The sequence below is a fragment of the Propithecus coquereli genome, unplaced genomic scaffold (genome assembly GCF_000956105.1).
Source record: "Propithecus coquereli isolate 6110/MARCELLA unplaced genomic scaffold, Pcoq_1.0 Scaffold528, whole genome shotgun sequence".
Lineage (NCBI taxonomy): Eukaryota > Metazoa > Chordata > Mammalia > Primates > Indriidae > Propithecus > Propithecus coquereli.
Window position 1 is genome coordinate 1,317,099 of NW_012151152.1, and position 23,661 is coordinate 1,340,759.

Consider the following 23,661-nt stretch of genomic DNA (forward strand, 5'->3'; position numbering starts at 1 on the left):
AACAGGCTGTCGGGGTGGCCCAGTCCTCAGCACCCCTTCAGCAGCTCCCTCCTGCTGTGGGAAACCCACCGTGAGGCACCCTGGAAAGACGTGGGCTCTGGGATCATCAGAAGTGGATTCTAATCCAAGCTCTGCCCCAACCTCCTATCAATACCCCCCATGTTAGAGTTGAGAACATGCAGCCTCCAAGAGCTTCCAGAACTTGCTCAGGGCCACACACCCAGGGTAGGCAGAGGAAGGGCCCCTGAGTCTGTGAGAGCTGGAGCCCATCCATCTCGCATCCCAGGAGTACTTGCGTGGTTCCAGGGGGGCAGGACCCCAGGGACAAATGGCTAACGGGGACTGATCTACAGCAGAGAGGAGTTTGCAGATGGAAGCCTTTCTTGGCAATCTTCCAAGTGAGTTTAAGCGCTGACAGCAATATCGACTGATTACTGCAGACCTGCCATGTTCTAGACGCTTTGCTTATGTCACCCCGTGGAGGACCCGCTGTGTGCCAGGTGTTTGGCCTCAGCCATTCCTCCCCCCACTCAGCTTCAGCATCCCTCTTGCCTCCCGCTGCCGCTTTGCGGATTCCTTTGCTGGATTCTCCTTTTCTTTTGAACTTGAAGGGCTGGAGCAGAGCACCTAGGGCTCATCCTTGGCTTTCTCTTCTTCCGTGTTCTCCCTCACTCACCCCCTAAATGATCTCAACCAAACTTTAAATACCAGCCAAATTCCCAGAGTCACAGCGCGAACAGCAGCCTCCCCGCCATACGACAAAATTGCCCGGTGATGCCATCTCCCCCGGGCCGTCTCCTAGGAGGTTGTCAGCTCTGACATGCTGAGCAGACCTGTCGAATCTCTGCCACCTGCTCCCCTCTCCTGACTCAGTGAATGGTCCCCGTGTCAACCCAACTGTTCAGGCCCGAAGCCCAGGAGTTACCCTCCATGCCCTCCCTGCCTAAGCCCTGCCGTATCCCAATCCATGGGCAGGACCTGCTGGCTCCTCCTCCAAGGTGTGTCCTGAATCTCTCTTCTCCTCTCCACCTCCGTCCCCACCCCTGGTCCAAGCCGCCATGGTCACTAGGCCCCTGGCCCCCCTGCATCTCCTCTCACCTGCCCACAGGCTGTTCTCTGTATGACAGTCGGACAATCTTTTTCTAATGATAATCAGATCATTTCACTCAAGACCCTCCGTGGCTTTCCTTCCTTCTTGGAATAAAATCCAATCTCTTTGCCAGGGTCTACAAGGATCCTGTCCATTTCACCCTTCCAATCTCCTATCACAGGTGAATGACTGATTGACTAAAGAAATGAACAAATGAATGTATGAATGAGTGACTGCATGGGGAAGAGCCTGGACTGAGAATTAAGAGACATGGACTCAAGCCCTGGTCGCTCTGGGACTTTGGACAACCCCTCTGATCCTGTCTGGGCCTTTGCTGTCAATATTTATTGATAAACTCTCACATTGTCCCATGAAGTAGGTATTGTTGCACCCATTTTACAGATGAGAGAAAGGAGTCTTGTGGGGGGTAAGTCCCACGCCAAGGTCACCTGGTGGTAACTGAGAGAGCTAGGATTTAAACAGCTGCCCATCTGCTTCGGAAGTCCATGAGCTCTCCCCTGTGCTTGGAATGTGGCTCCCATCCCAGACCCCTCCTCTTGTCTCCAGGTTGGGACCAGGGCCACATCCAGAAGCAGTTAGAGCTCCCCACCTGACCCTACGTTCTGCTTGGGTGCTGGGGCCCCACCTTCTGCAGAACCCTCCCCTCCCCAGGGCCTGGCTACTCCCAAACCAGCTGCCCAGGCTCGAAGAGGACATTTTGTAAGACAAAGTGTACCCGACGGGAAAAGGGCAGCCTGCCACGTCCAGCTGTCTTCCGGAAAGAACCAGATCAACTGCTACTCTGCTAAAGATGGAAAAAATTCCATTAATTTAGTGAGTCTGGACAGAGCCCAGGATGATTGAAGCCGCGGTCTCCCAGCCTCTGTGTAATGGAGCCAACCCCCTCCTGAGCCTCCCTCTAACCGGAGTTTCTCAACCTTGGCGCTGAGGTTTGGGGCCAGAAGACTGTGTGTTGTAAGACTGTCTTGTACATTGCAGGATGTTGAGCAGCATCCGTGGTCTCTACTCATCAGATGCCAGTCGCAGCCCACCCACCCAGCTGTGACTACCATCAACATCTCCAGACATTGCCAATGTCCCCTGGGGGGCTAAAATTACCACCAGTTAAGAGCCATTGCTCTAAAATTAAGTGTAGCCTGATCCATAACTGTTCTATTTTGCAGGGTAACAACCTCCTCTTAGCAGTACCCTCCATGCACCTCCAGCCCAGATCGCCAGGGAAGCCCTAAGTCTTGTGATGGCCCTGGAGGGACTCCAGCCCCGAGTCACCCGCAGAGCAGGAGGAAGACAGAGCCCTAATCCCCATGAAGGACTCCGAGTCCACACGAGCCCTGCACCCTTGGCCCCAGCTGTGACAGGCCTCATCTGGAACTCCTGGTGGCTGAGCAGCCAGTAAGGTCCTTGCTGAGGCCACAGATGAGAAGACCCTCCCACCCACTCAGCCCTCTCCCCTGCTACCTCTGCACTCTCTAGGGACTGGCCCCTTCCCGTTGTTAGCTGTCTGGGCTGAATGATTTCCGTGCTCCCAGACTCTCAGCAGTTGGCATGGAGTGTTGGAGGCCCCCCAAGAATTCCAGCTGGGCATGGGGCGTGCATGGACTTGGCAGGTGAACTGCCCGTCTGCTTCCCCTGGGCTGAGGGGAAAGGATGGGGATTGTGTCACACGCAGAGGGTGGCTGTTTGGGGCCTGGGGCCCACCCAGCAAATATCCCATGTGCTGCCCTACACTTCCCAGACTCCCTTGCAGTAGTAAGCCGGACCCATGTGACCAGTTCTGGCCAATGAGCTGTGAGAGGAAATGACATCTGTAACTTCTGGGCTGAGACGGTTAAGAGTCCGTGTGCCTTGGCCTCCCTCCTCTTCCCCAGATGCAAGGACCTTGGAGGCCATTCGTTCCAAGTGGTATAGGACCACAGCGGAAAAAACAAACCTCCATCACTTAGGGCTGCGGAGATTGGGGGTTTGTCTACCTCCGCAGCAGAGCCAAGCCGAGCCTGGCTGACACAACAGGGCCTGTCTGAAATATCAGCTCAACTTCCCAGGGTCTGGAGATGAAAAGTCAGCCACGCAGGCCGGCAGTGTCCCATGGGTCCCCAGTAAAAACGCTGGACATCGAGGCTCAGGAGAGCACCCCCGGTTGGTTACATCTCACACCCGAAGGAGTCAACACTGTCTATGACTCCACGGGCAAAGGACAATGGGAAATTGGCAGCGCCTTGCGTCTCTTCCCTTGGCTGATCTTAGTCTTTGTCCTTTCACTGTAATAAACCATAACCATGGGTGTGACAGCTTTCACTGACATCCGTGAGTCCTTCTAGCAAATTACCAAACCTGAGGATGGTCTTGGAAACCCCCACGCTCTGCAGGGAGAAGTGAGGGTGGTCTGTGGACTGGCCCCCTAACTTCATGCTGCTTTTGCCGCCTTCTGTCATGAAAGATCCGTGCCCAAAGGTGGCACCATGCGAATGGTCCTCCCTGTACCCCAGAGACGTGATTCATGGGCCAATCTGTCCTGTGGGGACAAAGTCCCAAATGAGGAAAATGGTGATGAAGATCTCCCTTTGACAACACTGGGTCAGCGTGATGGCCTCACAGTCCCATTGCTGGGCATTTAGGGGCTGGGACAAAGACATTCATTGCAGCCCAGGTCAGCCTCCCTTAGAGACTGGAGATGTGAGATACCTTGAAACGTGACGTAGCACACGGAGGTGCTGCTCAAATAAAGTCACATGGAGAAGTTCAGTATCACCCGAAAATGAGAAGAAACAGAGGAAACCTATAGCACAAAGACATTTACTTAAATTCATGACACACATAAAGCTATTTTTCAAGAAGTAAGGGTAGGCCGGGCGTGGTGGCTCATGCCTGTAATCCTAGCACTCTGGGAGGCCGAGGCGGGTGGATCGTTTGAGCTCAGGAGTTCGAGACCAGCCTGAGCAAGAGCGAGATTCCGTCTCTACCAAAAATAGAAAGTAATTAATTGGACAGGTAAAAATATATAAAAAAATTAGCCGGGCATGGTGGCGCATGCCTGTAGTCCCAGCTACTCGGGAGGCTGAGGCAGGAGGATCGCTTGAGCCCAGGAGTTTGAGGTTGCTGTGAGCTAGGCTGACGCCACAGAACCCACAGCACTCTAGCCCGGGCAAAAAGAGTGAGACTCTTTCTCAAAAAAAAAAAGAAAGTAAGGGTATACATTCAACATGGAGGATGCTAATGGATGAAGGAAATAGTAAAATAAGACAATGAAGATTGCCATGGATTAGAGATTACAGAACTAGGGGAGACACCATGGGTTATAAAATTACTGGCATGACATTGTTGCCTATTTGTCTTATCCCCTTGGTGGGGGTCTTTGCCTTATCCTGCCCCCTTTTTCCAGCCTTCACCCTGAGGAAGCACAGCAACTCTCCCCGATTTTGATGAAGTTCCTTCCGCTTCCTGCACACTTGGCTCCTGGTTCCCGGCCTGCCGTCGGCATCCCGCGGGTCTGTGTACACTGCTGGGTCCATCTGGATGCCTCTTTGCAGACAGTTGGGGCTTAGTCCTGACTGCAGCTTAGACTCACTTGGAACACTTGAAAAAGTGCTTCCACCCCCACCACGACGCTGATACAACTGGCTGTGGTGGGGTCGCATGGGTGAGGTTGTGCCCAGGGATGGGGACACTGGGGGGACTGCTCCTGCCCCGGCCCCCCTCTCAGAGCCCCTCTCACGTGCCACCTAAGTTTTCTACTTGTCTCTGCCCAACTAAGCTATTTCAGAGCCACCTTGGACAGGACCTAGCATAGGCCAGGCTCTGAGGAAAGTGTTCGTTTGAGATGTAAAACAGTTGTTCTACAACCATTCAAACAGATGAGACCTGCAACATCATTATTCAGTTCAGCCTGGCACAATGACCATATTCTCTTTCAGCCACCCCTGGATCCAGCTCCTGATTCCCACCTGGATCTTGGACCTCTTACCTACAGGGAAAGAAAAGTCTTCTGTCTTGTTTTTAGGAATGCTTGCAAAACTGGGGGACCACGATGGTACAGGAGGCTGGAGTCAGTGGGCAGTTTATGGGGGCTCCAAGGGTCATGCAAGGGGCCTCTGTTTTGTGAAAAGTGTGGGAATAATCCAGAGTTTTCTTTTTCTTTTTTTTCTAAATACATCAGACAAACAGTAAATCTCTTCATGATTAGAGTCTTTTAAAATCTCTTTTATCTCTTTGACTTCTTCCTGAGGGCAGACCCAGTTACGTGCAGTTGTGTGACAGCTAAAACACTAAGAGAATCCCATCTTTATTGCCAGAGGGGCCAGAAAAGGGGACCCCTGGGAGCCAGAGGGTGAGAAGAAAATCTCTGAGAGGAGAGGGATGGAGAAGGGGAATCTCTAATTCTATGTATGAACTGATACAAGCTCCAGGCTCACCTTAAAGTGGTGCATGCATGGAATACACATTTTTTAAGAAAGCAAAGGATTTGAGAACTGAACGATGGCATAAAACACTTCTCAACTATGATGTTAACCACTGGGTGGGACAGACCCAAACAGCCTAACAAAGCATCGGCTTTGAAAACTGGACTGAAGTTGAAATACCATTCACGGAAGGCAAGACTGGTTTTATGATCTGAACTTAAATAAGTTGATGGCCTGCTAAATTAAAACAGTAACAGAACAAAATGAACTAACGAATATCCCATTCTCCAGAGGATTCTCACAACAAAATATTCAAAAAGTCCAAAATTACTTGACATACCAAGAACCAGGAAACTCTAAGTTAATTCTCAAAGAAAAGACAATCAACAGATGCTGACCCTGAGATGATCCAGATGTTGGAATCATCAAAGACCGTAATGCAGCTGTTATAATCATATCCCATGAGATAAAGGTATACATCCTTGAAATGAATGAAAAGATAGAAATTCTTAGCAGAGAAAGAGAAACTATAAAAAAGAACCAAGTGAGAATTTTATAATTAAAATATACATTATAATCTTTTTTTTAAAAAAATCACTGGATAAATATAATAGCAGAATGGAGATAACAAAGAAAAGAGTCATTGAACTTGAGGACAGATCAAGAGAAATTATCTAATCTGAAGAAAAGAGAAAAAAGATTTTTAAAAAATGAACAGAGTCTCAAAGACTTGTGGGACAATAATAAAATCCCTGAATAGGAAGAGTAAGAGATGATTATGGAAAAAGTATTTTTAAAAAATAATGGCTGAAAATTTCCCAAACTTAGTGGAAAAAACATAAATATACAGATTCAAGAGATTCAGTAAGACCCGAGAAAGGTAAATCCAAAGAAAACCATGCCCAGACACAACCTAATCAAACTTCTGCAAATCAAAGATAAAGAGAAATCTTCTTTTTTAAAAAAGTTGTTTATTTATTTAATTAATTTATTTTTTAGAGAGAGTCTCATTCTTTTGCCCAGTCTAGAATGTAGTGACATGATTATAGCTCATTGCAACCTTAAACTCCCGGGCTCAAGTGATCCTTGCCTCTGCCTCCCAAAGTGCTGAGATTATGGGCGTGAATTACCATGCTCAGTTCAAGAGAAACCTTTACAGCAGTTAGAGAAACAATACATGTTACACAAGAAGAAACAACAGTTCAAATAATGGTGGATATTTCATCAGAAACCATAGAGGCTAGAAGACATTGGAACATCTTTTCTAAAAGAAAATAACTATCAACCCAGAATTCCTTATTTAGCAAAAATATCTTTCAGAAATGAAGGCAAAAGAAAGATATTCTTGGATGAGAGAAAGTTAAGAGAACTCTTAATCAGCAGACATGCTGGTTAAATTTCCTGGATAATGGGTTCCAATTCTGCACTCCCCTATTAAGAAATGCCCCCCCAAAATTTGTTCTTCTCACTGAAGTTCAGGAACTGAAACCAGAGGGAAACTTGGAACTTCAAAAATAGAGAAAGAGCAACAGAAATGTTAGATATCTGGGTAAATATAATAGACTATTTTTCTCTTGCATTCTTTAAAATATATGATTGTTAAGTATAACATTGTCTCAGTGTATATGCATTTAATACACAGGACAGCTATAACATCAAGTGTTGTAATGCTTCTATGTTTTATTTTTATTTATAGGTAAAATATAAATAGTCTACTTAAAGTAGACTGTGAAAAGTTAGATATGTATATTGTAATCCCTAGATCAATCGCTAAAAAATAGTGTAGAGAGATCTATCCAAAAACCCAATAGATACACTAAAATGGAACACTAAAACATATTAAAATAATCCAAAAGAAGGAAGCACAAAGAGAATGGAGAAAAAAACAAACAAAAAGAGATTACAAACAGAAAAATAATAAAATTGTAAACCTAAATCCAACTATATCCCATATTACATTAAATGTAAAAGGTCTAAATATCGACCTTAAAAGACAGAGATTGTCAGATTCCAATAATACTGTCTATTAAAAAAATCTTAAGTGTCTATATAATTATACTCTAAAAATTTTCCAGAGTATATGTTGTCTAGTTATCTGTCATTCAGTATTTCTTAAAAGCCCAGTTTTTAAAAGTCACGTTAATTGTGATTTTCTGGATGGGATTACCCTCCTTCTTTAGATATTCTCAAATGATTTCTGGATCAAATGAAGTCGTCAAGGAACTCTGTGTCTAGCTTATACCCTCTTCTCATCTCTCCTCACCTGCCATTAGGGTGACTTTTCCTAAATCGCTCTCAACCTATATAGAAGATCATTCAGGGAAATAATTCCTCACAACACATATTTATATACTTTACAATTTTACTCTGAAGTTGTTATTTATTATATCACAGAGTGTCCTCTTTAGGAAGACACCAGGAAGAAATTATTTATAATGTTTGAACCTTCCCTTAGCAAGATTCTTATTTCTTCATTGACATTGGTACTTGCGTAACTCACCAGGTTTCCCATTTTCTATTTGCTGCTAGGAAGCTCCAGGTACTTCCCTGTAATGTTAAGCATTCTTACAACAAAATACCCTATGATCATATAAGTGTGTGGTACACAGGGCTAAAGAAAATTAGGTGTTTTCCATATTCTGTGACCTCATTTAATACTCACAACCAACTTGGAGGTTGGTGCCATCATTATGCCAGTTTTATAAATGATGAGGAGACTGAGTCCCCAGAAAAGCTTAGACCACTTGCACAAGATTTTCCAGTGGTGTTGTCAGGATTGGGACACAGCCTTCTGACTTCAGAGTCTGCCCTCTTAAAGGTGCTTAGAGAATGTGTTTGCTTCCATTCTAGATCCTCCTGAAGACCCTCGGGGTGGGGGTGTGGCAGTCCTGAGTGCCGTCCCCCTTCTCACCTCCCAGGCACTGGGTAAGTCGTGTGTCCCTGCTGCCCTGAAGTGCAGTGTGGCCATGTGCCTTGCTCTGGCCAGTGGAGTGTGAGCAGAAGTGTCCTGTGCTTTGGGTAGGAGCTTTAAGAGCCAGTACACGATTCACCGTCTCCGTCTTTCCTTCTGGTACCTTCAGCCAGCAGGTTCAAGATGGTGCCCATCCTCTCAGCCTCACTGTGGTGAGTAGTGGACGGAATATGAATGAGAAAAAACCAAATCTTTGGTGCTTTAAGCCACCAAGATTTGCGGTTGTTGGTTACCATATTCTATCCTGATACAGTGGGACAGACTTTATTTCCATTTGAAGGGTGAGGCAGCTTAGGGGAAGTGACATTTCCAGGGTCACTCAGAGGGTGCCTGGGACCAAGGGTGAGGCTTTACCTGAGGGAGCACTTTTTGATTCTCCCCAGGGGGGAGAGCAGAGGTGACTGGAGCTCTGGACACACTCGCCGGCTACCTCTGGGAAACAGGTCCCTGCTCCCCTCAGTAGCGGTTTCCATGTTGGGAGCAGGAAAATGACTCTGTTCAGAGTAAGTTGGTGGCAGCCTGGGGAGGGGAGGGTGGGGCTCTGAAAGCTGCACTCTCAGGGGGACAGATATTCCAGACTCAGCTCTGCAGTGGGCGGGATTGCACCCAGCCTCTGTCCTGTGTGTCCCTCTCACTTCAGTGGCTCTGTTGGTCTGTGTCTAACGAGCCTCTTCCCCTCACTAGTAAATATTGCCCAAGGAAAGGCTGAGAAACTTGTCCACCATAGGGTGTGCATGAAGGGTAAAACCAGGAGGAGGGACCGCTATGTTATGCAGCATCACTGTGGCAATCGCTGACCGATACACTTGTCTATCTAATATCCATCTTCCTTTTCCTTCACACACAGAAACCTGATTTTATTCTGGGCAGTCATGTGCCTGGCCAGACTATGGGATGTGAACAGTTGGGGGGACTCCTAGGAAAGCTCCCTAAGTGGGGGTGCCCAAGGGCAGTCTGCATGTGCGAGCTGCTTGGCACGGCACACTCGGTACCTCGCACTTTGGGCTGCCCTCCCAGCCTTGCCAGCACTGGAAACAGGCAGCTCCGAGCCATCCAGGCGCTCTCTGGGCTGCCCGCAAAGGCAAGCCTTTGGCGCGGTGTATCGTCACGGAAGACCCTTAGAGGGCATCCAGGCTGCTTTTTAAAATTACATGGAAATAGAGCCCAAGACGGGAAGAAAATCGTCTCAGTACCCAGTGAGTCAGATGCAGAGCTGAACCTCCCCGCGTCTTCCTGACTCACTGAACGACAGGGTGCCTGGCTGGGGCTGGGGTGATGGGGGCAGACATGGGGTGGGACGTGGTTGGAGCACAGGGTCTCACGTGGCTGTTTGGATTCCACAGGGGGCTGGTACCAAGCTCGTCACACTGCAGAGACTCTGTGTGGAGGAGGATGCTGGGGGTAGCTTCTGATTGGTCTCAGACCCCGGGAAGATCCAACTTCCCTCCAGGTCCCGCCATGAAGAACTTGGCCGGGTTGGATGCACGCAGGTCAACAGGAACCACCTATCAATTCTTCATGTTCGATTTCAACCAACTCCCCCTCCTGTTCAGAAGTTCGCCCAAGGAAACCAGCACCCTGGAATGACGCGGGTACCTAGGTTCTGGGACGGGGAACATATATGAGTGGACATTGCTGTCCTCTTTACTTGGCCAATGCACCTGTCCCCTAAACTGACTGACGTGCACATGGCTACTAGGGGCTCCTAGCTGTGTCTTTCTCCAGAGAACTGCCCTCAGCCCGGAAGAGCCACTTCGATTAGAGATGCTTGGTTTTATACATCGCTCACATGTCACCCACGCTCCCACAGCCCCGGGACAGCCAGCAGCCAATGACTAACTGATATCGTGGTATAAAAGGCCAGCCCCCTGGCCTCAGGCAGGACTACTTTGGTGTTGCCACCCACATTCCAGGGCTCCCTGTGGCATCAGGTTAAAGCTGAAGGTGGTAAAAACCACCTCTTTCCTTAGCTTCTTCCCTTGTCCTATCTGCTTCCTTCACTCCCTTACAGATTTCTCTCTCCATCAATAATTCAAAAACAGCTGGGCACAGTGGCGTGCGCCTATAGTCCCAGCTACCCGGGAGACTGAAGCAGGAGAATCGCTTGAGCCCAGGAGTTTGAGTCTAGGGTGCACCATGGTCACATCTGTGAACAGCCACTGCACTCCAGCCTGGGGACCACAGAGAGACCCTGTCTCTAAAAAAAACAGAAAAAAATAATTCACTTGCCCAAGAATCCTAATATTCTTCCAAGGTCACATGGGAGCTTCCAAGCTCTCTTCTGCTTCCCAAATCCTATGTCCCGGGAGAGAGAGTTCTAAGCTTAGCAGCAGGAAAAGTTTGTTCCAGTGAAGACAACTGAAGTTTCTCTAAACACAACTGAAGTTTCATTCTCTAACACGGTGCTGGTCCTATGAGCTCAGAGAGACGCGTAAACAACAGCATCCATTGATCAAATATTGATTAGGCGTCAATTACATGTCTAGAAGCTACTTGGCACTGTGGGACCCAGTGGGGCACAAGAGAAACACAGTTCCTACCCCGATCCTCTAATTTAGGTCAAAAGGCTTCTCAGACACCCCTCAGTCCCTTCTGGGGCGGCCGCGCAATGATGATCGATTGAGTACACGAAACCTTCGGAATGCTTTTAATTTCTTTTAATGTATAACAGTTACGCCTGAGTTACAGAGGAAGCGCTTACAAGCAGCAGGTAGTTAAAGCAAATACCAGTTTCTCTTTCTAGTCTACTACTCCATATAGCTGAATAAATTATGGTGCGATTATATTTAAACACACACCTCACGCCCGCACACACACGCCGCTCACACCGTCACGCACACCCGACTCACTGCCGCATGGAGGGAGATGGCTGAGTCAAACACGGAAGCAACGAAGTTGCGGTTCCTAGGAAGAAGGAATGATCTAGAGGACTGTGCGGATCTTGCCCGGGTCGCGGGTTGGCCGTGTCAGGGTCGACAGAAGAAGCATCACATACACAGAAGTCTCCGAGCATCTCAAGTTGGCGGCTGGAGCGCCCCCGTTTGGTCTGGGTTTGGTGGCTCTGTGGGAGGGGAGGAGAGAAGACCTGTGTACCCCCAAAAAGCGCCCAACAGTGAGGGACACCTTCGGGAGCTTCATGAGAACATCAGCCTGAGAGAGGCCCCAGAAAATATCTTTTTAGTTGGGCAATCACGGAATTTCACTGAGTTCCAGGATCCAAATCTCGCAATGCTTCACCAACTCCACCTAAATTATTGGTCCGAGTCTGGGACCCAGGACAGGTCCCCAGTCCTCAAGCCACAGTCAGACTAGAAGTCTGACCTTTTCATTTTTCTTCTGGGCAAAGCTCTCTCCTCATTCTCTCCTTCCCTCCTACTCCCCTAATCACCTGTTTCCTCTGCTCTCTCATGTTCCTCTGGCAAAAGGACGGCAAAGGTAAAGCAAGGAAAAAACAAGTTATAAAAGCATAGCTTGGTTCTTACACATCACTTCTTTTCTTCATAGCAAGAGAGAAATACCAAATGAAAGAGCAAAGCAAGAGAAGGAAAGAACCCAACAGAAGCTGGAATGCATCATCTGACACACACGTGATGAAGATATATCCCTACAGATGGTCCCTGGCACTAGCACGACACGCACTGTGGGGTTTTCTCTCCTTTTTTAGTATATATATATATGTATTTATAAAAAGTCAACTTCCTATAAACGAACAGCACATCACCACGTTTCCAACTAATGTACAATGAGCTCAGAGGAGGGGCCCCCCTTAGAGAGAACCAACAGCTACGTGTGATAAGTTGGAAGAAGCATCTCTTATTTTGCTACGGACTCTATTTACAGGGGTGGATAGGGGCTGTTCTGGGCCAGCCTGGCCACGGGGATTCCGGCCTTCTTCCTCGGGCTGTGGCCAGCCCCAAAGAGATGGAGGCCTTGTGCCTCTTGGCCAACATCATCTCTCCAGTGAAGTTGAGAGTTGCCAGCGCAAGGCTGAATTTTATGGACTGAGTTGGCTAGACAGGTTCATACATGGGGTTTTAGGGAAAATCTGTTGGGGTCAAGGGCCTCTTTCTGAAGGGGGTGTGGCCCCTTGGGGAATAAGTCCCATTTTCTACCAGGATGGTGGCTTGGGAGAACTTCAGAGGTGCTGGACGGAATGAGAAATCCTTGGTTTATTCCCAAGGATTGGGAATGGTACCATTTCACCATAGAGGGCAGATATTTGGGATTGGTCCTAGCATTGGAATGTCACCTCCTGGGAGTGGGGCTGGGCGGTTTTGATGTCACCTGCCTGAGATCCCCACCCCCTCTCCTGAGTCACATGGGGTATAAAGAGACTCAGACACTTTCTGAGCCAGACCTCCAGGGGGAAGGGTTGACTGTTCAAGGAATGTGCATGAAGAACGTGGCTGGTCTTCAGGAAGAGCCGCTTTCTGCTGGGACAGCTACGAAAGCAAGGATTGAGTCATCGAGTCACTGTGGTCTTCCTTTTTGTCCAGAGCTTGAAGAACCAAAGGTCTCCCACGGTGGATGCTCCAGCCGAAACCTCGTGTAGCTGGGTCACATGTGTCTGGGTGTCTGCTGCTACCAAGAGTCTATTTGTCCCCAGTTATTAATAGGTTTCTCTAAACCAGAGCCCTGAGCCACCCTGACGGTGGTGCGGGACAGGCTTGATATTACCAAGTCTGAAGACGAGAAAACAGGTGGGCATTTGTCACAGAGGTGACATCCATGCCGGCAAACGTCCTAGCATCTTGCCGACCCAGCTCCCCAGCGGGAGAGGAACTCAGGCTGAGTCCCCAGGCAGCAGCCCTGCCTTCCAGGAACGCATTGTCGGCTGAGGGCAGGAGGCACGGACTGAGCAGAGGTGCCCTGTATACCAAGTGGGGACAAGCAATTTGGTCCCACGTTTGTGAATTCAGTGCTGTGTCTTCCATCCCAAGTACCTTGTACCCAGCAGCACCTGACAAAGGTGATCTGCGTGTGGATCGCAATGACAGCGACGCGAAGATGAACGTATTGTGATAAACAGGGAAGGTGGTGAAAAGTCCCAAAAGGTGGAGTGATCGGGGGCTTGACTCATCCCCCCAGGGCCCAGCTCTTAAAGGAGGACGGAACTTGAGGAAGCTACTGGAGTGGTCAAGGAAGGTGCCTCTTCCCTCTTCTCTGGAGCCTTTGGCGTCTTCCTCTGCCCAAGGGTGGCAGCTTGAAAAATGGCCACATCTGCCCCAGCCCAGCTGTGCCGGATCAGGAGACAGAGGCCTCTTGGCCAAGAGTGAGTCAACCCTGAAAGATGACACTCTGGGTGGGACAGTGACATGCCCCCACTAACATGCCAAGGGGACTCTGTAGTCTTGTCTGGGGGACAAGCGGACCCTCCTCCACATCTCCAAGGGAAGCTCTCTGAACCCCCAGCAGCTTAAAGGAGCTCACAGGAAGATGAAGGCCCCTTCCTGGAGGACTGAGCAGGGCCAACTGGGGGCGGGTCTCTGGGGGAGGCTTTGTGTGAAATCTACACTCCCCGGGTGTGGACGTGCAGGCAGAGGGCGGAAGCCTTGGGCAGCAAAGGCTCGCCAGCGAAGGGTCCTGGTACGAAAGCCCCTCTGGGCCTGCCTGATGCTCTGTACTCACGTCTCCTCGTGACTTTAACCCCTCCCCGTCTCACCCCATCCCACTAACAGGAGCCGGAGGTGTTCTGCAGGCTCCCCAGGCCACAGATGGGCGGCGAGGTGGGACCCTGGGCTTCCATCTCCGAGCCCTGCTTCCAGATGCCTGAGTTGGGTCCTCGTACCCTGGGCCAGCTGTGGCTGACAAGCCCCGCACCCACATGGCCCTGCCCCTGGGTGAGCCTCTTCCTGGGCTTCCCAGTCTCCTTGCCTGGGCCAGATTCCCCCCTACACCCAGCAGAGGTGTGTGGGGAGGGTCCTGAAGTCCTCCGAATTCCTGGGTTGCCCTGATGACTCCCTTGGGAAGACCCCAGGGCCGGGGTCCCCTCTGCTAGAGTCCCAGTGTGCAGAGAAGGAAGGGGTGGTGGTTCTGATGGAAGCCAGAGACCCACGTGGAGGGCCACCTCACAGCACTTCCAGCTGAGAGCAGCCAGGTGAGCGTCACCTCCACCTCTGGCCAGGGCACCCGCTGGAGTCAGGGCCAAAGGGCTGCAGCACCTCGGCTCAGGCACCATCCTCCTCCGGGTGCCCAAGGTGCTCTGTTCAGGTGGGCCTCAATCTCTGTCCTGAGATGGCACTGAGGCCACAACAGGACTTGGAGGGGGAGGACCGCAGGCTGGCCGGAACCCCTCCTGGGGAGGGAGCGAAGGGCAGACTCCAGGGCATCACTCTGGACCCCTCGCCACAGGTGAATGACAGGCTGGCTGTCCACCTCTGGAGGGCAGGTGTGAGAAGGGGATGGCTCCTTTTCTGGCCTCCTGGGACCCTGGGGGGATGAGGGGACTGAGGCTGAGAGCTCAAGGGTCAGTACGGGTTGGGCCGGGACCTGGGCTGGGGCAAGTCGCCCCAGCCCCCAGTCCTCAAGCCACAGTCAGACTAGAAGTCTCCACAGGCAGGAGTCCCAGCACAGCGGAGTGTTCCCCAAGCTTCATGCGCCGCTGTGTGGACAGGCTCACGTTTTTGGCCAGGTAATCAACAGCAGCTGGAAAAAAAGAGAAACTCTTAGACAACTGAGGTTCTTTTTGTTTACACTTCCTTTTACAACCCACATCTGTCCATCCATCCATTCATCCACCCCTCCGTCCATCTACCCTCTGTCCATCTAGCCACCTATTCTTCCATCCATCCATCCACCCATCCATCCATCCATCCACCCATCCATCCACTCATCCATCCATCTACCCATCCTTCCATCCATCCATCCATCCATCCATCCACCCATCCATCCACTCATCCATCCATCTACCCATCCTTCCATCCATCCATCCACCCATCCATCCATCCACTCATCTATCCATCTACCCATCCTTCCATCCCCATCCATCCACCCATCCATCCATCCACTCATCCATCCATCCACTCATCCATCCATCCATCCACTCATCCATCCATCTACCCATCCTTCCATCCATCCATCTCTTCAGGAAGCTCTTTCTCTCACCTCGTCTCCAAGCATTCAGCAAGCATTTACTTAACACTTATTGTGTGCCTGGCTCTCTTGTGGGTTCCCAAAGGAGGAACAGAAGGGTGTCCATGTGGCTGCCTGAAGAATTAATCCCACTTTCCAACGAGCCTTCTACATATCCCTGTTACGGGGGAGGCCAGGGAGTCCCACTGAGTCCAGGTAATGATGAGGGGGAGGCCCTTCTGCCATGTCTGGGCCCTGAGCCCAGTCCACGGATGAGGTAAGGCTGGACCCTTGCTCTAAAGCCAAAGCAGCTTCTGTGGGTGAGCTGAGGGGTCCATGCAGAGGGAGGGGCCAGGACACTGATGTGCAGGGAGTGGGGACCCACAGCCCCATCAGTTCTGGTCAAGCAGAGGAGACAGACGAGCATCTGAGGGTGCGTGTGCGTGTGAGTGGTGCACACCTGCGTGTGCGAACAGTGGAGACAAGAATCCTCCGAAGCAGTGATGGGCACGCGCATGGATGTTCACGCAGCAGCAATGCTTGCCCATGCACGCAGGCACACACGCACGTAAGCCATGTGCACGGTTGTGCGTAGATGGATGGTGGAGATGCCCGTGCATATGCAGGCACTGTGCACAGGAGAGTTCCACCGGAGCCAGGTCCGCGTCTCTGTACATGTGCGTTTGCAGGGCTGGCCACTGGCCTGCGGGTACGCGTGCTCTGCCTTGACTAATTGTGCCCATCTGAGGCTACAGCGGAAACCAGCCCTGACCAAATGATTTGACTGACATGTGGCCAAGGCCTTCTAAGGCACAGGGATGCTGCCTCCCAAGCTGGGATCTGTGGCTGTGGCCACCCAACCCCCTGGGACGTGGGGGACCCAGGAGTGAGAAGACGACGGGAAGAGCACCGCACTGGAAATGATGAGCTGGCCTGACACCCGCTGTGTCACCTGCCCCGCCCCCCACCCAGGGAGCCTTGTAATGCTCTATATGCTGCCCTAAGGTTGGAGGCTCCTGCCTCGGGCAGGTGGTTGGAGGTAAGAGGTGATGGGCGTGGCTGAGGGTGAGCCCAGGGAGGGAAGGTGGGCAGTGCCAATCGTTGAGCCATGGGAGGCTGCATTGCCGAGTAGTTCAAATAACCGAGGCTCAAATCCCGCACTTGCCAACTGTTAGCATGTGATTTGAGGCACACGACCTCACCTCTCCAAGCCTCAGTTTCCCTGTCTGTAAAATGGGGATGATCACAGCACCCAGGTGGCAGAGTTGTTGTGAAGGTCAAATGAGAAAATGCTTATAAGGTGGTTCGCTGGTGCCGTGCCTGGCACATTGCGGGCTCCAAAGCAGCGGGAGACCGGGCTTGGGGTTTAGTGAGCAAATGTGGCCTTTGATGGGAGCAGCTACCCCTGCTCATGTGGCTTTGGGCACATCACTTTACCTCTCTGGGTCCCTTCCTTGTCTGTAAAATGGGTAGAGCAAATTTGAGCTTCCTAAGGGCTGCTGTTTCAAGGATCAAATTAGAAAATATTCTTTAAGTTGGTGGCACAGAGCACTCGAGGGCTCGGCCCCCTAGATTCCTAAAGGATGTGCAAATGCCCTGGGGTCTCTTTGGAGTGTCTGAACCCTATGCTCCTCAGCTTGCCAGGCTCTAGGGTGGGTGATGAGAGGAAAGTGAAGTCTGCACAGGGCCTGAGCTGAGCCCTGGGGCTGCAGCCTTCCTCTGAAGTCCCTTGGCCTCCAGGCTCCCTGCTGGTAGAGCAGAGGTGGTGGTGGTCAGCCTTGCCCTGCCTTAGTGCTGCCCCTTCCCTGGATGGGAAGAGCCTCGGGGGACCCTGCCGCCCGGGCCACACCATTTCTGCTACCTGGGGCCGGTCTCACCCGGGGTCCAGGGTCTACCCCACCAGGAAGCCTCATTCTCAGAGGTAACAGGAGTGGGACAAGGAGGAGCTAGTGTTTACCCTGGGCTTGCTCTGTGCCGGCTGCCGCAAGCACCTTGTGCTCATGTTCCATTTAAGTCTCACAACAGCCCTGCGAGGCTGGTAGCTGGTGTCCCCATCTTGCAGATGGTAGAACTGAGGCCCTGAGGGGTTGCATAACTCCAGAGATCACATGGCTCATAGATCGTGGAGCTGGGATTCAAACCCAGGCCGTCTGACGCCAGCTCCCAGCCACCCCTGCAGGCTTCACCCGGCAGCCTCTGAGACGATAAACGCCAATACGAGCACGGCACTTCAGAGCATACGGGGCGCTCTGCACCCCAATCCTGCACGGGCCCCATTTTCTACTCCAGGCAGTGGCCAAGTCGGGACCCCGCCCTGTGTCAGTGGCTGCTGCCCTTCTCCCCCTATTCCACCCCAGGCCACCCTCGGACAGCACCCTCTGCAGCTGTTCTTGTGGGTCGAGAGAGAGCTCCGGCTTTTTAAAAAATGGATACGTAATATTTGTGCGTATGCATGGGGTACAGGGGATATTTTCTACGTGCATGGAAGGTGTAACGACCAAGTCAGGTATGTGCCGGGAACATTTCAAGTTCTCTCTTCTAGCTGCTGTGAAATCCGCAACACACTGCTGCTGCCTACGCTCACCCTGCTCTGCTGTTGACCATCAGAGCTTACACCTTCTAACCAACTGCATGTTTGTACCCAGGGACCGACCTCTCTTCGCCCTCCCCCCACACCCTCCCCAGCCTCTGGTAACCACCGTCCTGTCCTGTATCTCCATGTGATTAACTTTGTCAGCTCTCGCATATGAGCGACCATATGCGAGATTTGTCTTTTTGTGCCTAGTTTATTTCACTTAGCATAATGACCTCCGGGTCCATCCATGTTGCTGCAAATGACAGGATTTTATCCTTTTTTATGGCCAGATAGTATTCCACTGTGTATGTGTACTGCATTTTCTTTATCCCTTCGTCGGTTGGCAGACACTTAGGTTGATTCCACACCCTGGCTATTGTGAACAGCGCTGCAGTAAACACAGGCTGCACGGGTCCCTTCAACGTACTGATTTCCTTGCCTTCGGATGGATGCCCGGCAGTGGGATCTCTGGGTCTATGGTAGTTCTACCTTTAGCTGCCTTTGAGTGACGATCATGACAACAGCAAAGTGGGCGCCCTCACGTACTGAGCACTTACTGTGTGCTGGGCAGGCACGGTCTCATTTAATTCTTTCAACAGCCCCATGCTTGAGGTATGATTGTTCCTCTATAAATGCGGAAACTGAGGCACAGGAAGACTGGCCCAGAGCCAGGCACAGTGTATGGCACGGAGAAGCCCACGTGGTCCTGCTTGTGCCTCTGGCCACTCGGTGTGTCTCCTCCTCCGTAGCCTCTCCCAGCTGCCAGCCGGTGGCCCAGCACACAGTAGGTGCTTGCCTAGGCCCTGTCGAGGTTGCCAAGGAAACACCAGGAAACTAAACTTAACGGACGACCCGGCCAACTTCAAGGGCGCCCAACCGGCCGCAGAGCCTGCCGCTCCCTAGGGAGGAGCCAGCGAGGGCAGGGCTGTGACATTTCTCATCGTGGCCTGTGTCAGTGGCCCTCCCTGTGCCTCTGTCTCTCCACGTCTCTCCTCCTCTGCCTCTCGCCCGCGCCTGGGCTCCAACATCTCAAATTAGATTAATCGGGAGTTGGCAGGCGATGTGGCGCTGATGCCAACCCGTAAACAAATCTCAGCCGTCAGCGCCTCATCAGCCCGCGGCCCCAGAGGAGGACCCTTCTAGACACAAATTCTTATTAGACTTGTCAGATCTATTAAAATTCTTTTCACACTTCTGCGTTCTATCAGCCCCGTCATTAGCACAGCCCTGGCCTCTGGGAACACCGGGGCCATATTAATCTGCCGGATGCCCCATCTCTGGCCCCTGCCCCACCCCCTCCAGGGACGAGGAGAGAGAGAGACAGATGGACGGACAATGGCCAGAGCAGGAAAGAAGGTGCAGAGGTGTCCCTGGGAAGACGAGAGGCCCAGGGAGAGGAGGGGACTCCGAGTCTAAGGGTGTGGCCCACGTGCGCACTCGCTCCACGCACACCTGCAGGGATGGGCTGTAGGTGTGGCTTCGCACATGTGGATGGGGACTTCTGCGTGACCTCAAGCAAATGGCCTCTCTGAGATCCCATTTCGTCCTTTGTCCACTGGAAGTAACCACGTGAACTGCACAGGGTGGCTGTGAGGACGAAACGCCAGACTCATAGTAGATGCTCAATAAACAGGCGTTCCTCCTTCACGCACATTTTGTATGTTTACATTAAAGCCGTGTGTATGCACACACTAGTGAATACTCATGTATAAACCCGTCTCTGTGTGTGTGTCTGTCCACGTGCAGGTGTGTGTGAAGCTGTGAACATGAGTCCACATGAGGGTGGGTTCAGGTGTGGACCATGCTGAGTGACTTACACAAGTCCGTGGTTTGAAGTTAGGAGACTTGGAGCCCACCATTGCCCTGCTGTGGGACTTTGGAAAAGCTACCTAGCCTCTCTGAGCCTAGTTTTTGCATCTGTAACCGGGGGACAAAGAGCTGTGAGAATTACATGAGTGACGAACATGCATGTCACCCAGTGCCCTTTGCCACTCGTGCACAGGACAGGCGTGCAGGGATGACAGGTGGACTTGAGCGCACTCCTACACACTCACTGTGAGAGCCCAGCCACGGTGTACTCAGTCGCCCAGGGACGTGGGGCATTTGGTTAACGGGAACACGACGTGTCCCTGCACTGCCTCAGAATGTCGAAGGTGAGGGAGGTGGTGCCATGGAAACGTGTCTGATCTGTGGCCCCCATTTCATAGATGGGAAGACCGAGGCTCAGAGAGGCAGGAGTGTGTGCTGCCCACACTATTGGTGGCAGAGGAGCAGATTTTCTTTCCGGCCCCTCCCAGCCCAACCCAGGAACTGTGTGGGGTGGGGCGGGGTCTGTGCTGGAATTCCTTTGAGTAGAGCAGGAGAATGTGGCCCAGGAGGAGCTCTGAGCTGTCCCCAAGGAGCCAAGGGAGCAAGAGTGGAGCTGGAGGGGAGTGAGGAGGAGGGAGAGGAAGGAGAAGGAGGGAAAGAGAAGAATGGAGTTGAGGGAGGAAATTGCTCTGGCCAGCTTTGCCCGAGCAAAGGGGGAACAAACACTCCTTTCTCGCCTCCTAGGCCCCTTCCTTTTTGATCCCTTCCCCTGCTGCCCCCATGCTGACTTTGGGGTTAATTTTATTTCCGAGTTGGGCAGGCGCCCCTGGAGCAGGGCACCAGGCTCGGCTGTGACTAACGCCTGCTCCAGGCCGGGGCTGCCGCGGAGGCCTGAGGCCGCTCTAAAGCTTTATCAAGAGCATGTGTGTCCCGCCCGCTGCCCGACAACACGGGCTGGGCCAGGGGGTCGCCCTGGGCGCCTCTAGAAATGTGGGTGCACCCTGCTCTCAAACATGCATGCATACCCCCATGCACACACTCACAGTTACCCATACAGACACACGTGTACACACCCAGACATATATCCACATACATGTGCACACAGCCACACCTATGCACATACCCAAACATACATACATCCCTATTTACACAGTGCACACATAGTATATGTGTCCACACACGTGCTCCAAACACACAATCACAGATACACACTCAAGTATATGCACATGCCTGAATGCATATCATCTATACACATGTACAGCCACGCATATTTGCACACTCATACATCTGTACACTTGCACACATGTTCATTATACATGTCCACGTATTGCATTTACATACATATACCAAACACACAAGCACATACACAGACACACTCATCCATATGTGCACACCCGAATGCCCATTTAAACTGGTGTGTATATTACAGACATGTGTGCATGTGTTCACACACACATCATGTATGCACAATATGCTCATTTATATGCACACGTGTGAATAGTCATATACACATATACCCACATGTGCCCACTTACATGTACTTACCCATATGCAAAGATGCGTGCAACAACACGTGGATGCTGAAATGCTCAGATGCGTCACATGCACACAATGCATGCACAGACACACACAAATCATAACACATCCTTGACTCATGTATGCACAAGCACCCATATACACACATGCACATACACATATGCAAACATGCACATACACAGGAAGGGCCCGTGAACACAGCTGGGAGGTGGAGGCTGACACAGCTGGCCCTCATTTGGCCGTGGAGGCCAAGGCCAGGGAGGAGGAGTGGGTTGGGGGGGTGGGCAGGAAGCAGAGGTCACTGAGGCTGGGCCAGGGCCTCGGCTGGGGGAGAGCATGCCCTCGGGCTTTGGGGCCTCACCTTCTGGCCACACGCCCTTCTGATTAGTTTGACACCAGCAGGTGAGGCCTTTGCAGGGAGGTGGGGCAGGAGGGGACGCTGATGACCTCTGGCTCCCTGTCCTGTCTGGGCTGGCCCTGCTGCTGGCCCCATCGGCGGCTGGAGGCTGTGGCCAGGCCTGTCTTTTCTAGCCTTTGGTCTGAGGGCCCGCCGTCCCCACCTCAAGGCAAAGTGCCAAGGAGGTAACATATTTACTTTCTCGATTATAAATTTTATTAAATTTAAATACAGATCGAGGATTTCCTACGAAGACTTAGTGTCTGAATTAAAATGGGCTGTGAGTGTAAAATACACACTAGATGTTAAAGACATGGTATGAAAAAGAGAATGTAAAGTATCCCATTAATAACTGCATATGGATTGCATGCTGAAATGATCATCTTTTGGATATATTGGGTTAAATAAAATACGTTAGTAAAAACAATTCCACGTGTTTCTTCTTAGTTGTAAAATGTGGCAACTAGAAAATGTTAAATGACATTTGTGGCTTGTATTATGTTTCTTTTGAAGACCAAGTGCAGAGGCAGGGACCTGGACAGGAGATAACCTGGCTTTGATGCCCAATTCAGTATCATTTTAAGTCAACTGTTCCTCCTTGCTGGACCTCAATATCCCCATCTGTGAAATGGGCACCCCCACCCCAACACCATCTTACAGCTCTCTACAAATAAACAGGAGGCCCTTGGAGTGGGGGTGGGAATGGGGGGCCAGCCGGGGTCCTGGGCACTCACTCTGGCCGTACTGGCTGTACTGATAGCCAGCCACGGGGTCCACGCTGTAGCCGGTGGTGCTGTAGGTGGGCGGGCAATAGGACTGGGAGGTGGGCAGGCTGTCCCCCGGCTTGATGGAGTCGGCCCGCTGGCTGCAGCTGGCCGAGATGGAGGTGGCCGAGTCCAGGCCACCGTGCAGCGGGGAGATGGAGAAGTCGGCCTGCGGCTGCGGGGGCACCGCGCTGGGGTTGCTCAAGATGCTCATCACCTGCAGGGGAGAGACCGTCAGTGCCAGCCTGGAGGGCGGCCCCGAGGACACGAGTGCATGTGGGGACTGTGCCAGCCTGGCCCTGGACAGGCGTTTGCTGGAGGTGTCCCCTTGAGGCCCCTGCAGCTGTGGGGTCCTCGGTTTCCCTGGTCTGCGCGCCTCGTGCGTGAGATGGTCACTGGTCTTCAGTGTTTCTCCCGCCCGAGTCCTGACCCAGGGAGCCGCCCCTGGCTGAGAGCTCCAGGGGCGCAGCAGGGCCTTTCCCTCCTTTCTATCCCCAGAGCTGGGCTCTGAGGAGCACCCTGGGCTTGTTTGCTGAACGAATAAATGCACGCATGAATGCATGAATGCATGCATGAACTGACTAGCTCACGATGCCTCTCCCATCAGTCAGGAGGCTCTGCCAGGTCAGAGGACGGTGCCTCCTCCATCAGACTGGGAGGCCCCCGTCTCCCAGCACACACTAGAGCGGGACTACGATCAGTCTGGCTTCACCCCAGTTCTGGTGCTAGGCTCTTTCCACTCTCGACCTCTCTGGACTTCGAGCTTCCTGCACCAACGACACCGCAGTACACGCCAGTGCTTCCAAACAGCCTCCCAGGAGACTTTCTTTGATGCTGCCAGCTCCGCAATGTCTGTGACCCCCACCCGCTTCCCTGCCTGGCCTGGGGCAGCAGACAGGAACTCCCCATCTGTGCCGGCAACTCAGACTGACGGGGTGAGGCTCGTCTCTAAAAACTCAGCCTAAAGACCTTGGAATGGAGACATTGGGGTGTTCATTTATTCATTCAACAAACATGCATGGATGGCGAT

At 51.7% G+C, this 23,661-nt stretch overlaps 1 protein-coding gene across 1 annotated transcript; it reads right to left on the reverse strand.

Moving 5' to 3' along the window:
- Window positions 1-15,002: 15,002 nt before the first annotated feature.
- PAX7 (paired box 7) lies at window positions 15,003-22,860 on the reverse strand. Its single transcript, XM_012656925.1, has 2 exons — window positions 22,602-22,860; window positions 15,003-15,124 (listed from the first exon to the last, which is right to left on the reverse strand). Exons 1-2 carry the CDS (start codon window positions 22,843-22,845, stop codon window positions 15,003-15,005), a joined length of 366 nt encoding a protein of 121 aa, XP_012512379.1. The 5' UTR covers window positions 22,846-22,860.
- Between the last annotated feature and the right edge of the window lie 801 nt (window positions 22,861-23,661).